General features: G+C 38.2%; 1 protein-coding gene across 3 annotated transcripts in view; it reads right to left on the bottom strand.

Moving 5' to 3' along the window:
* The window catches only part of PSMA8 (proteasome 20S subunit alpha 8), a 38,232-nt gene extending 27,489 nt beyond the window's left edge, over positions 1 to 10,743 (bottom strand). For all 3 annotated transcript variants that reach the window (XM_045850267.1, XM_045850268.1, XM_045850269.1), the window contains exon 1: positions 10,642 to 10,743. In XM_045850267.1, coding sequence (XP_045706223.1) covers positions 10,642 to 10,743 — 102 coding nt within the window. The remainder of the gene's footprint in view (positions 1 to 10,641) is intronic.
* Positions 10,744 to 15,068: the final 4,325 nt, after the last annotated feature.

Raw genomic sequence — 15,068 nt, 5'->3', positions numbered from 1 at the left:
GAAAACTGTTATTTTTGACCTTCTGATTATAGCACTTTAATTATTTTTAGAGAAATACTGAGTCTTTAGTGGGGTTGTAATGTATTACCCAGTCTAGCCAAAATGTAAATCCTTAAAGTTTTACTGGAAGTGTTTGGAAGATAGGATAATTTTCTCTGCTGTAACAGAGCTGCCATCCTGGAGCTTAGGGCTATTCTTGGAATTAATATGTAAAGAAGGTCTTGTCTGAGAGTGAAAGTAATAGAGAAAGAAAGATATGGAGATGGAGAAGATGAGAGAAAGAGGCACAGAGAGACATACAACTTCTGTGGACATTTAAGACTCTAGTAGCCATATAATTGAGTCTAAAAGCAAGGTTTACCCCTGCTCCCTTTGGGTACTTGATTTAATAGATTTGCTTTTTTGCTTCAATTATTGTAAGTTGGATTTTCTATGCTTCCAACTTAAACAGTCCTAACTAAAGCAATTCTATAGTAAAAGTTAAAAGTAAATAAAAGCTACAAAGGCATTTGATAAAATTCAATACCCACTCCTAATTTTAAAACACTGGAAGATCAGGAAGAAGACTATTTTACCACTTGTTAAAAGTATTATAAACCAGCAACTAAAATCATCTCTGCAAATCCATCACCATCCACTGAACTGTTTAAGCCAAAAACCCAGTTGTCATCCTCTATAGCTCCCTTTCCTACACCATCCATTGCCTATCAGTTACAAAGTTTGTATTTTACATACAAAAGCTATCTATGTCTTGCTGTCACGACTCTAGTACAAGTGACCATTGTCTGTTGCCTGTACAACCCAGTAAGTTTTCCAGTCTCTATTCTGGCTCTTCACCTTTCTACCTGCCAACTCCTTACTACCCTCACTGCACTGTCATTTAATCTCCACAAAACAGTCATGGTGAGCACTTAAAAATATCAATAGGTTCAAATTACTCTCCAGTTTAATATCCTTCCATGGCATTTTACCTTATTTGGAAAAATGTTTTCAGACTCCTTACTCTTGCTTATAAAGCTGGGCATTATCTGGCCCCGGCCTACCCTTCAATATTATGTCATTGCTGTTAAGCAAGCACCAGCCAGGCTACCTACCTTCTTTCAAGGCTTTCTCATACAGAGTTCTGTTTCCCCCCTCCGATATTCACATGTGAGATTTCTTTGCCTGGAACAGTTCTCTTATTCAGGTCTCAATTTAGGTATCACTTCAAGGAGTCCTTCTCTATTATTCTATAAGCAACATGTTATGTTCTTGCAACAAGTACATTTATTATTACTTATTTATTCATTGTGGTTACCTCTCTAAACAGTACATTCTATGAGGACAAGGAAACAATTGGACAAATCTAGGAAGTGGGACACTCTACCCAATTTCCCTGTTTCCTCAAGACACCAAAAGCAGGAAAAAAAGAAGGGATGCTATTCAAGAATAAAACAGGGATACCTAGCAGCAAAGTGTAAGACATGGACTTCAGATTCAGACTTAAACAAAGTAACTATAGAAATATATTGTGTGAGCAATAAGGAAAAATAGGAATGTAGACTGTTACAAAGTATTAAGGAATTTTATTATAAATGAAAATGGTTTTAAAAATCATCTTTAAGTTTTAGAGATACATAATGAAATATTCACAGATGAAATGTTATCTGGATATAAAATAAGCAAAATATCACATTATCTGGATGTAAAATAAATGGGGGTAGAGCACTCCACTGAAAAGTGAATTTTGACATAAACCTTACCAAAATTAACAAATGTATCATGGACTTAAACGTAAGACTATAAACTTTTAGCAACAAAACAAAAAACAAAAAAAAAAACCAGGAGAAAAGTGTTATGATCTAGGCAGAGTTCTTAGATGTATTATCAAAAGCATGAACTCTAAGAGGAAAAACTGTTAAATTGAACCTCATCAAAACACCAAAGTTTTTTTTATCTGTGAAAGTCCCTGTGAATAGGATGAAAAGACAAGCTACAGGCTGGTATGCAAACCACATATCGGACAAAGGGCTAGGATGTAGACTACATAAAGAACTGTTGGACTTCCGGCAAGATGGAGGAATAGGTGGACACACTGTACCTCCTCACACAACCAAGATTAGATCCACAACAATTTTCAGCCAGAATAACACCCAGACTGACAGAGGATTTATCTGAATGGAAGTCGGACAGCCAAGAAGTTGAAGTAGACCCGTACATCCGCACTGGTAGGAGAAGAGGAGCCGGGCAGGTGTGGGTGGGCGGTGCATGGAGGTCGGGGAAAACTTGGCATGAAATCGGCGCGAAAGCCATCCGGTGCGCAAGAATGCAGCAGTGGACCCTGACTATGCAAGCAGCGGCTGGCGGACCCAGTGAAGCAGCAATTGTGGACTAGGGCAGAGCTTGCAGCCTAGGATCCCAGGGAAGGGACTGAGATCCCAGGAGAACGGAACTACCGCTATTGTTTCCTCCCGTCCCAGCTCCCGCCCCCACATATAACGTCACAATCTAGCCACTGGGGTACACAGCCCCGGTGAACACCTAAGGCTCCGCCCCCCACTGTAACAAGAGTGACCAGACCGGGAAGAAAAAAAAAAAAAGGAGAGACAAGGAAAGACATGTTTCCAACAGAACATATCAGTCCCCCAGGACTCATCCTTTTGAGCAACCAAGAAATAGCCAATCTATCAGATGCACAATTCAAAACACTAGTGATCAGAAAGCTCACTGAATTGGTTGATTTTGGGCGCAATTTAGATGAAAGGATGCAGGATACCACAAAAGAGATGCAGGAAGACACGCAGAGGAGAGCCAATAGTGAAAGGAAGGAATCTGAGTCTCAAAACAATACAGTGGACCAGAAGGAAGATAGAATCAACCAAGCAGGAAAGCATGATGAAATAAGAATTCAAAAAAATCGAGGAAAAGCTTAAGAGCATCCAGGACACCTTTAAACGTTCCAACATCCGAATTATAGGGGGTACCAGAAGGGGAAGGGGAAAAGCAACAAATTGAGCATGTATTTGAACAAATAATAAAGGAAAACTTCCCCAATCTGGCAAAGGAAATAGTCTTCCAGGAAGTCCAGGAAGCTCAGAGAGCCCCAAAGAAGTTGGACCCAAGAAGAAACACACCAAGGCACATCATAATTACATTAGCCAAGGTAAAAACGAAGGAGAGAATCCTAGAAGCAGCAAGAGATAAGGGGACAGTAACCTACAAAGGAGTTCCCATCAGACTGTCAGCTGATTTCTCCAAAGAGACCTTACAGGCAAGAAGGGGCTGGAAAGAAATATTCCAAGTCATGAAAGACAAGGACCTACATCCCAGATTGCTCTATCCAGCAAAGCTCTCATTTAGAATGGAAGGGCAGATAAAGTGCTTCTCAGATAAGGTCAAGTTAAAGGAGTTCATCATCACCAAGCCCTTATTTTAGGAAATGCTAAAGAGACTTATCTAAGAAAAGAAGATAAAGAAAAAGACATGTATAGTAAAAGGACAGCAAACTCACAATTATTAACAACCACACCTAAAGCAAAACCAAAAGAAACTAAGCCAACAACTAGAACAGGAACAGAACCACAGAAATGGAGGTCACATGGAGGGTTAGCAACAGGGGGGGGGGTGGGAGGAGGAGAGGGGGAAAAGGTATAGAGAATAAGTAGCATAGAATGTAGGTTGAAAATAGATAGGGGGAGGGTAAGAATAGTATGGGAAATGTAGAAGCTAAAGAACTCATAAGTATGACACATGGGACATGAACTAAAGGGGGGGAATGTGGGTGGGAGAGGGGGTACAGGGTGGAAGGGAGAGAAGGGGGAAATGGGACAACTGTAATAGCATAATCAATAAAATATATTTAAAAAAAAAAGAACTGTCAAAACTTAACAGTAACAATCCAATCCAATTAGAAAATAGACAAAATACATGAAAGATATTTCATGTAAGTAGATATACAACGACACACTGCACATGAAAACATGTTCAACATCATTAATTATTAATGGCTAGTTTTATTAAAACCATAAAGTATCACTACATACTTACCAAAATAGCTAAAATGAAAAACAGTAACACCAAATGCTGGAAAGCATGTATAGAAGCTCGATAAGTCATACACTGCTGGTGAAAATGTACAATGGTACAGCCACTCTGAGCAACAGTTCAGCAATTTCTTATAAAACTAAACATGCAGAGAAATAAAATTTATGTTCACACAAACACCTGCTATGAATGTTCAGAGTATCTCTATTCATAATAGCTCCAAACTGAAAACAATCCAAATGTTCTTCAACAAGTATATAGTTAAACACTATAGTACATCCATACCATGCTCAGCAATATACAACTACTGGAATGAACCTCAAGGGAAAAAAGCAAATCCCCAAAGGGTTCATACAATGTGATACCATTTATATAACATTTTGAAATGACATAATATTAGAAATGGAAGGCAGATGAATACTGCCAGAAGTTAGAGCTATGGACACTGAGGGTATAAGGGGGGAGAGTAGAGAAGTGTGCATGTGGTTATATAAGAGCAACATGAAGGATTCTTTTGGAGTTGGAAACTGTTCAGTATCTTGACTATGGATGGCAGAACATATACAGGCAATAAAATATGATAAAATTTAATATACACACAAACATGCCCTGGCTGGTGTGGCTCTGTGGATTGAGTACCGGCCTGTGAACCAAAAAGTCACCAGTTCAATTCCCAGTCAGGGCACTGCCTGGGTTGTGAGACAGATCCCCTGTAAGGGGTGCAGGAGAGACAACCACACATTGATGTTTCTCTCCCTTTCTTTTTCCCTCCCTTCCCCTGTCTAAAAATACAATGAAAAAATCTTTAAAAAAACTTTAAAAAGTATACATACAAAGAAGACAAGTAAATTGAAGAAATCTGAATAAATTAGGTGGCTTTTATCAATATCAATATCCTGATTGTTAAATTAATGTCAGGATATTATATCACTATCCTAATTGAACCATAGTTTTGCAAAATGCTACCATTGGCAGATAATGGGCAAAGCATACAAGTTTCTTATAATTGCATATAAACCTAAACTTATCTCAATAAAATTTTCAATGAAAAGTATCCCATTGGAAAGGGGTAAAAGATGATAAAGAAAAAAGAAGACCAGTAAAATGCTGACAACTGTTGAAGATGGGAAACTGGCATACAGAGGTTCATTATACTATTCCCTTTATATGCACTTTTTGTTTGAAATATTCTATAATAAAATATTAAAAAATGAATGAAATCAACCTAAAAACAAATAAACCTCAACTTTATCTACTGGATTTTTCTCTCCAACATTGAAACATATGCTAAAGTCTCTCTTAAAATCTTAAAGACCTCTTCACTTCAGTCCTACCCCTTTCTCTCAACCCTTCAAAAGTCAAATATTATCACCATCCCTCAGCTCACAGAAACCTGGTTTTTATCCCCACTCTTCCCACAGTTTAGCCAAAGTAGACTGGTATACATTGGTCACTAAGATCCCTCAAGGTTGTAGGCTATCCTCTACATAGTCTATATAGTCTATGGCCTATATTTTGCCTTCTTGAGTGAAGAAGAGTAATCAAGAACACTCATCTACTTGACTGTCAACATAGGTTTTAAGAAGGGGTGAGAAAGGACACACTTCAAAATTACTGTCTCCTGAATTCCCAACATGCATATTCAGTTGCCCACAGTCTCTGTGCATCAGCAATCTGTACATATGGGCTAAGCCCTCTGGATCAGGGTCTCTCACAATGCTGGAGTCAAGTTGTCCCCCTTAGCTGTACTCAAATTAAGGCTTGTGGGGGAGGATGCATTTCCAAACTCCCATGGTTGTTAGCAAGATTTAGTTTCTCACAGGTTGTTGGACTAAGAACCTCAGTTCCATACTAAGTTTTGAATAGACATTTCCCTCAGTTCCTTGCCACACAGATCCTTTCACAGGGCAACTTACAACATGACAGCTGGGTTCCACCAGTGTGAGCAAGTGACAGTGAGGATGGGGAAGATATAAGTCACTATCTCTGTATACCTTAATCTCTGAAGTGACATCCCATCACTTTTGCCTGCCCCATCCCTCAGAAGCAGGTCAATAATTTTGCCCACACCCAAGGGGAGAGAAGTACACAAGGGCATGAACACCAGAAGGTGGAGAGGACTGGAGGCAGTTTTAGAGGCTGCCTACTACAGCTCCCATAAGCATCTCAATCTCAGCAAGTCCAGCTTCAGCTAGCTTCCCCTCAAACTTAGTGTTTCATATTCCCTAAAACGGCAGTGTCATTTAGTGAGAGGCAAAATCCAGAAACAGAGGCACTATCTTTGACTCCTCCCTCTTCAATAACCTCTTTCTCTCCTTCCCCTGCCCCGAATATCATCCAAATAATCATTAAGTTGTATTGACTCTACTGTTAAAAGTTTCTCTGCAATCTGCCTTATTCCCATTTCTGCTGAACTCTAGAATAAATGACTAGCATCTTTCACCTGGGCCACTTTCATAGCCTTCTATGTTGTCCCCGTGCTTCCAGTCTTGACTTCATCCAATCCACTACCATACTGTAGTCTGAGAAATCTTTGAAAAAATAAAAATGTGGAAAAAAAAAAGAAAATCTAAATGTGGCATTCCTCTACTTAAAACCTGTATTAGTAAGGACCATTTTTCACTACAAAAATTAAGAAAGCATAGAGCTGGCTTGGAAACAAAAGGATCTAGGGATTGTAATTTTACTCTTAATGCAGAGAGGTTTTCTCTATATGGAAAAAAAGATAGTCACTAGCAACCTGGACTCATATCATAACAGTCTCCCAGAAAAAAAAAGCTACTACTCTCTCTAGTTAAAAAAGTCCTAAGAATGGATTTATATTGGCTAGATTTGAGTTACATGCTCACCACTGTGGCCAGGAGGATCAAAACTGATTCTGCCTGGATCATGAGAGTACTGCTGTGTGGGATGAATGCAGTCTGTTACTAGAAAGACAGAATAAACCTAGAGAATGACAATAACCACATCAAAACTCTTCAAGGCCTATTATTCCCTTAAAGGCATTCCACGACATGGCCCATTTCCAGCTTCATCTTCTCCCCTTTTTCCATTGCTTCAGCAATCCTGAATGCCTTCCAGTTCACAGAACATGGTTGTCTTTTGCTGCCTGGTCTTCCTACATACCATTTTGTCTGTCTAAAATACTCTTCCCTCTTTTCCCCTCCACTTTTTTAATCTTTCTTTCATCTCTCAGGTGCCTACTTAAATGGTACTTCCTCAGGGGGACCTTCCTAACACCTAGAGTTCCCATGATGCTCCATAGTCTCCTCGCTGTAATAATAATTTAGGCTTTGTTAGGACTATTTATTTGATTATATAATATTCCTGCTAGATAGTAAGATTTCCAAGGACAGGAATGGCGTCTCTCTTGCGTATTGTGAAATCTTAGGGCCAACCACCATATTTGGCATATGTAAAGTGTTCAGCCAAAATGTCTTGACTTAATAAATGAATGTGCTGGAAGAACTATAAACACAATTGAAGGAAAAAGAGATAGTAATAATAGCTACCATTTATTGTAATAATAGCTACCATGTATTAAATACTTGCTCTGAACCAGACACTGTGCAAGATACTTAACACGCGTCATTACTTCATTCAACTATCACATGAACCCTATGAAGCAGGTGCTATTTTGATGCCTATTTTACTGTTAAAGAAGCTGAAGCTGCCTTGACTGGTGTGGCTCACTGGGCTGGGTGTAGTCCTGCAAACCAAAAGGTCACCGGTTCGATTCCTCATCAGGACAAATGTTTGGGTTGCAGGCCAGGTCCCCAGTTGGGGGCATGAGAAGCAACCAATCGATGTTTCTCTCACATATCAATGTTTCTCTCCTTTTCTTTCTCCCTTTCCTGCCCTCTCTCTAAAAATAAATAAATAAAATATTTAAAATAAAACAAGCCTAAAGAAATTAATGGCCTTGTAAGATACATGTCTGGGTTTCACATTCATGATAATGATAAACTAATATACAAATGTTTACTGAATCAACTGCATGACACTGCAAAGAGCACAGGCTTTGGAACTTACAAATTTAAGTGTGAATACATGCTCCACCACTTTTTACCTGTACCTTCAACAAACTCTGAAAGCTCTGAATTATAGATTCTACACATATTTAAAAAAGGGATTAAACACTGTCATTAACATTAGATAATATACACGAAATACTTGGTATAAAATAAGTATTACTTAAATGTTTGTTTACCTCCTTCCTAGCCTCTTCACTGTATACCATGCAGTGAAAATACAAAAGGAATTATACCATCTAGATTCTCAAAGATCTTACCATCCAGTTGGTGTGAAAAGACTATTCAGGAGAATATGAGGCCAAATACTAAATACTGTATAATGCTCTTTGTTACAGACTATAAATTCAGAAGAAGAAAAATATCCATGATGACTAGAGTGAATCAGAGATGGCTTTTTGAAGGAGGAAGAATGTGTGATCTTGGAAGAAAAGTAAAGATAAAGAGTGGCAGAAAGAAAGGTAATTTCTCCTCTCCCCTCTTACAAGGGCAGAGGCATATATTAGTGAAACTATGAAGCTGCCCCCTTAATTAAAGAGGGTAGATAAAAATTATGAAAGACTTTGATGGCCAGACCGTGGAACTGAGATTTGATAAATCAGGAAATATGGAGCTAATAACAATTTAGGGTCAAGGAAAGGACGGAATGAGGAATGATAATAAATCTTATCTTTTTCATGAGAATATCAGAAGGATTCATATTTTTCCCAAAAGAGCGGTTTTACCTCTCCAAAATATTACTCAAAGATATTTTTCATTTACAGAAAAGAAAACTAACAAGAAAACAGGCCTCCTGTCTTGCTTCATGCTGTAAAATAATCATCAAGAAGGAGATAAAACCCAAGGCCTCTAATTGTGGCCCATATAACTTTTTGAATTACTATCATATTCACATACTGGTCAAAACTGGTCAACCTTGGCTTATTTATAACTCATATCAAATATCATTTATAGACTGATTATTTTGTGACATATTTGAATAAACAATGCCACTGTAAACTTTATCCCATGAAAAGGTCATAGCACCCTCATGGAAACACAATCAATAACTCCATACAAAGATGCAAATTATAATTTCAGAATCCTGAGACAAAACTGTTTTATCCTTCCAATGTATCTTTAAAAATGCCCGCTATAGGTATTTTTATATTCTTACCCTTTTACAGCTCATTACAAAGGAATGATCAATCAATTCTATAGTGTTCTAAAACATTTTAAATGAGCCAATGTGGTTTCTTATTATACCCCAGTCTTCTCCCATTACTCCCTTTATTTTAGGCTCTAAAACTTGGGCATTATCTTCTAACCATATGCTTCATGCCAAGCTGGGGATTATATAACTTTTTGTTGTTATCAAAATGGCACCCTTTTGGTTTAAGCTACCTCAGGCTTTTCTTAAATTTACAATTCTAAAAAAATTACTTACAAAACAGAAGCAAAACTAGCGGGTCCCATTAAGTAGAAAAATACTTTAAAAATGGTAAGATTCTTTCCAGTGTTTTTTTTCCCTTTACCACTTTACATTTGATATATTTATAATACAAGTGAACTATTATTTCCTTCCATAACTAAGTTAGTAAGGAAAGTGAGAGAAAATACAGTCAGTGCTACACTTAGAAATGAACTGTGTACCTCATAGCTGGTGTCTAAAATTCCACAACAAACTGGTTCATGAAATTTGAGAGATTAAAAAAAATAGATCATTCTGTATCAAAGGCTAATACTTAGAAGGTTTGAGATAATCTATCTTTGGCCATCAGAACACTTTTTGTCATTTTAAATTTTTATAAACCATAAGATTATTAAACATAACTAAAACTTGGCAGTAGTACACAGCTACACATTTTCAGAAATGTGGCTAGGTAAATTTAAAGTAGGGTACAATCTCTCCAAGAATTTCAATATTATTTAAAAACCAAACAACAACAACAAAAAAACCTACCCAAAGACACTTGGCGGTTCTTGGGGCTTAGAGTCCCTAAAAGATTGCCAAATATTTGGGTGCAAATAATAGTACAATACTTTTTAACAAGTGAAAGTGTTTGATAGGTGGTTTAGCTATTTTAAGTATATCCTCACCAACAAGGATTTAATTTTACATCGACTTAGTCTGTATTTCAGGGACAGGCATGATCAATTTTTAATTTTTATTATAATTATGATTAAACAACATCTCCCCACGTGAAGAAACTGTTTCTTTTTAGTGCATATGTGAATTCCTGATTAAGTCGATCAAGTGCATTCAGGTATGCTGTTAGAAGCTGAAAGAAATCTTTATCCTCCCTTACTGTCAAAAACACCATTAATATCTACTGTCAAGGCACCTGCATACACACATTTTGCACCTGGGGCTATTGTTAAACGAAGACAATTGCACAACAGAAGCCTATGAAATCGACCAAATTTTACTCTATTACTTGCAGCCAAAATTTTAGTCATCTCCCTTAATAAAAGGAACCTGAAGCAATGTTCACAAGTGGGAGACTCCCCTTTTGTGTCCACCTCCACCGACAGCTGGGCTGGGACAGCAGGGTAAGGAAGGCCTGACACCTGGCAGGGGGTGGTGGTCAAGAAGTTGATCGCTCACCGCTGTGGACCCTTTCTTCACTGCTTCCTGGGCATATTCCACTTGGAAGAGGTGTCCGTCGGGGGAGAAAACAGTAATTGCCCGGTCGTACCGCGACGCCATCTTCAGTGATTTTCACTGTGTGTCGGACTCCACAACAGCAGAGGCCGAGTGTGGAGTCACTCCTGCTGCCACGTGCTACCCGGAAGTGCTTGATAAGGCTCCTCAAGATGCCGCCCGGAAGTGCCCGCAGGCGCTTTTCCACCAGGCGTGCCTACGTCATCAAGCCTGCCGCGCCAGTCGAGACAGAGTCCTCGTGCTCACCTACCCGAGCAAGGCTGCTTTTTACAGTTTAGCAGAATTTCCCTGTTGCTCTTAGTGCCTGGCGGGTATGTTCCAATTTTTCCACTAGTGTTGCCCCAGGGGTGGTGTCACATCACTGTGGTTATAAAAATGATATCAAAGATTAGGGCTTAACAATGAGAACTTCAAAGAGCAGATATTTTTGTTTTCGCAAACCTGTGATAAGCTAAATTCCTTTGGCTGTAAATTCAACATTTTCTTCCCTCTCGTTAGCTTCTATCGTTTCGACATAATGGAAAGACATTTTCAAAATAGTGTTCTGTTTTGCGCCTTATGGTAAAAATACAGCAAATGAAAATAGTTCTTTAGTGACAGGAATTAAGATGATACTATTTTAATCAAGGAAATGTTTTAAAAGCCCAACATATACTACTTAAAAGATATCCACAAATTTAACTATAGTAGAAAGCTAACCTGGTGCAGTTATTATTACCTGTGAAACAACTCTTGTCTCTTTGTCCTTATCAATAAAATAGGAATATCTAAAAATTAGTAGCAAAGTGTTTGAGGCTTCAATGTTTTTATAGGCATGAATAATTCAAAATGGTGCCAAGTGGATAGTATTATACAGGTAAGTTGAACTACTACTATTTTTTCCATGTATTGTTTAATATGTTATTTTTCCATTGGGTAGAATCTTAATGTTGGTGAAACCAATCTTAACTAGAAAAGAAAAAAAGAATAATTACCCCCAAAAGAGGAAAACTCCATTCCTTCTATTCCAAAATACTTAATTTAGGATTTTAGTTGACTACTGAAAGCAATTTGTATACACATCCCATCTTTTTTCTTTAGTATTAGAAACTTTTGAAAATTTTGGTTCTACTGAGAAAAACAGTAATTCCTTTTTTTAAATATATTTTATTGATTATGCTATTACAGTTGTCCCATTTCCCCCTTCTCTCCCTTCCACCCTGTACCCCCTCTCCCACCCACATTCCCCCCCTTTAGTTCATGTCCATGTGTCATACTTATGAGTTCTTTAGCTTCTACATTTCCCATACTATTCTTGCCCTCCCCCTATCTATTTTCAACCTACATTCTATGCTACTTATTCTCTATACCTTTTCCCCCCTCTCCTCCTCCCACACCCCCCTGTTGCTAACCCTCCATGTGACCTCCATTTCTGTGGTTCTGTTCCTGTTCTAGTTGTTGGCTTAGTTTCTTTTGGTTTTGCTTTAGGTGTGGTTGTTAATAATTGTGAGTTTGCTGTCCTTTTACTATACATGTCTTTTCTTTATCTTCTTTTCTTAGATAAGTCTCTTTAGCATTTCCTAAAATAAGGGCTTGGTGATGATGAACTCCTTTAACTTGACCTTATCTGAGAAGCACTTTATCTGCCCTTCCATTCTAAATGAGAGCTTTGCTGGATAGAGCAATCTGGGATGTAGGTCCTTGTCTTTCATGACTTGGAATATTTCTTTCCAGCCCCTTCTTGCCTGTAAGGTCTCTTTGGAGAAATCAGCTGACAGTCTGATGGGAACTCCTTTGTAGGTTACTGTCCCCTTATCTCTTGCTGCTTCTAGGATTCTCTCCTTCGTTTTTACCTTGGCTAATGTAATTATGATGTGCCTTGGTGTGTTTCTTCTTGGGTCCAACTTCTTTGGGGCTCTCTGAGCTTCCTGGACTTCCTGGAAGACTATTTCCTTTGCCAGATTGGGGAAGTTTTCCTTTATTATTTGTTCAAATACGTGCTCAATTTGTTGCTTTTCCCCTTCCCCTTCTGGTACCCCCTATAATTCGGATGTTGGAACGTTTAAAGGTGTCCTGGATGCTCTTAAGCTTTTCCTCGATTTTTTGAATTCTTATTTCATCATGCTTTCCTGCTTGGTTGATTCTATCTTCCTTCTGGTCCACTGTATTGTTTTGAGACTCAGATTCCTTCCTTTCACTATTGGCTCTCCTCTGCGTGTCTTCCTGCATCTCTTTTGTGGTATCCTGCATCCTTTCATCTAAATTGCGCCCAAAATCAACCAATTCAGTGAGCTTTCTGATCACTAGTGTTTTGAATTGTGCATCTGATAGATTGGCTATTTCTTGGTTGCTCAAAAGGATGAGTCCTGGGGGACTGATATGTTCTGTTGGAAACATGTCTTTCCCTGTCTCTCCTCCGGTCTGGTCGCTCTTGTTATGGTGGGGGGCGGAGCCTTAGGTGTTCACCGGGGCTGGGCACCCCAGTGGCTAGATTGTGACGTTATATGTGGGGGTGGGGGCGGGAGCGGGAGGGAGCAATGGCGGTAGTTCCCTTCTCCTGGGCTCAAACCCTTCTTTGGGATCCTGGGCTGTGAGCTCTACTCTGGTCCACAATCGCTGCCTCACTGGGTCCGCCAGCCGCAGCTTGCGTACTCAGGGATCACCGCTGCATTCTTGCACCACGGATGGCTGTCGAACCGATTTCGTGCCAAATTTTCCCCGACCTCCGTGCGCCGCCTACCTGCGCCAGCCCCGAGCCTGCCTGGCTCATCTTCTCCTACCGGTCTGGATGTACGGGTCTACTTCAACCTCTTGGCTGTCCGACTTCCATTCAGATAAATCCTCTATTGGTTCTGGGTGTTATTCTATCTGTAAATTATTGTTGTTCTCATCTTGGCTGTGTGAGGAGGTACGGTGCGTCCACCTATTCCTCCATCTTGCCGGAAGTCCGAAAAACAGTAATTCCTAATCAAAACAATTCACTCTAAGAGGTTACTGTACAATATTATAAAAAACCAACATTTACAAGAAGCTGTTATTTAAGAAGTGATTTAGTGTTCTGTTAAATAATTGTAATTTCTTCTTTATTTTGAAATAATTACAGATCACAGGACTGTCCAAAATTAGCACAGAAGTTCCCTGTATTCTTCACCCAGTTTTTCTCCAGTGGTAATTTCTTATATAGCTATAATACAATAACAAACCATGAAATGACATTGATACAATCCGTAAAGCTTACTCCGATTTTACTGGTTTTACATGTACTCATTTGTGCATGTATGTATAGTTCTGTGCAACTTACTATGTATAGATTGGCAAAACCACTGCCACAATCAAGGTACAGAAGTGTTCCATGACCACAAAGACCCCTTGCACTGCCCACTATACAGTCATACCAATCTTTCCCCACCACATATTCCCTGGAAACCACTAATCTGTTTTTCATATGTATCATTTAATTTAAAAAATGTATGTATCTTAAAAGTTCTTACTACAAGAAAAAAAATTTGTTACTATGTATGATGATGGATGTAAACCAGACTTATTGTGTTGATCACTTCCCAATATACATGAGTACCCAATCATAATGTTGTACACTTGAAACTAATGTGTTATTTGTCAATTCTATCTCAATTCAAAATTTTATGTAATGGAACCATATAATATATAACTTTTTGTTTAAAAATAATTATGTAAACACAGGATATTGCAATGCTAGTATAAAGTGGCCCCTTGTACCCTTCTTAGTTTACCCAATTTATTATATATTATATAATAATTCTAGTATAATATCAACACCAGGAAGTTAACATTAATATAAAATTGTGCGTAAATTTGATTGAAAGGCATTTAAAAAGAGTTATGATACATTATAACCTATTTCAGATATATGATAGCATTAAAGTGAATATTGACAAGGATTGACACAATCAGGATTCATATTGACGATACAACTTAATAGTGTGTCTTTGGTTAGCTATATTTCACTTCATTAAAACTTTCTTTCCTGACTTATGAAAAGAGAGTAAGAATATCTACTTCACAGGATGTTGTGAAGAACAAATGAAATAATGTATTAGTGCATCTAGGGCAGTGTCTGACACATGAAAAATGTTAAGTGTTATTATCAATCATTTAGTTAACTAAAAAGTGAAGCTTATTCTATAAGAGAAATTAGGAAGGAAAAATAGTATGAACCCATTGATATATTTTAAAAATGTATATATATATACACAAATATCTATTCCTAAATCTATAGGGAAAAGAGTTAAAGGACATAAACCAATTTGACAAAAGTGGTTTTCTTTGTAGGAGGCCAGGGAAAGTGAATGGTGAGACATGGTAGGGAGAGAGAAGTTATAGTTTTAAATTTTATATGTATATCTGTATTA

Source organism: Phyllostomus hastatus, unplaced genomic scaffold, assembly GCF_019186645.2.
Source record: "Phyllostomus hastatus isolate PE091 unplaced genomic scaffold, TTU_PhHast_1.1 phas_contig_80, whole genome shotgun sequence".
Classification (NCBI taxonomy): domain Eukaryota; kingdom Metazoa; phylum Chordata; class Mammalia; order Chiroptera; family Phyllostomidae; genus Phyllostomus; species Phyllostomus hastatus.
This window is presented reverse-complemented; position numbering and strand designations above follow the sequence as displayed.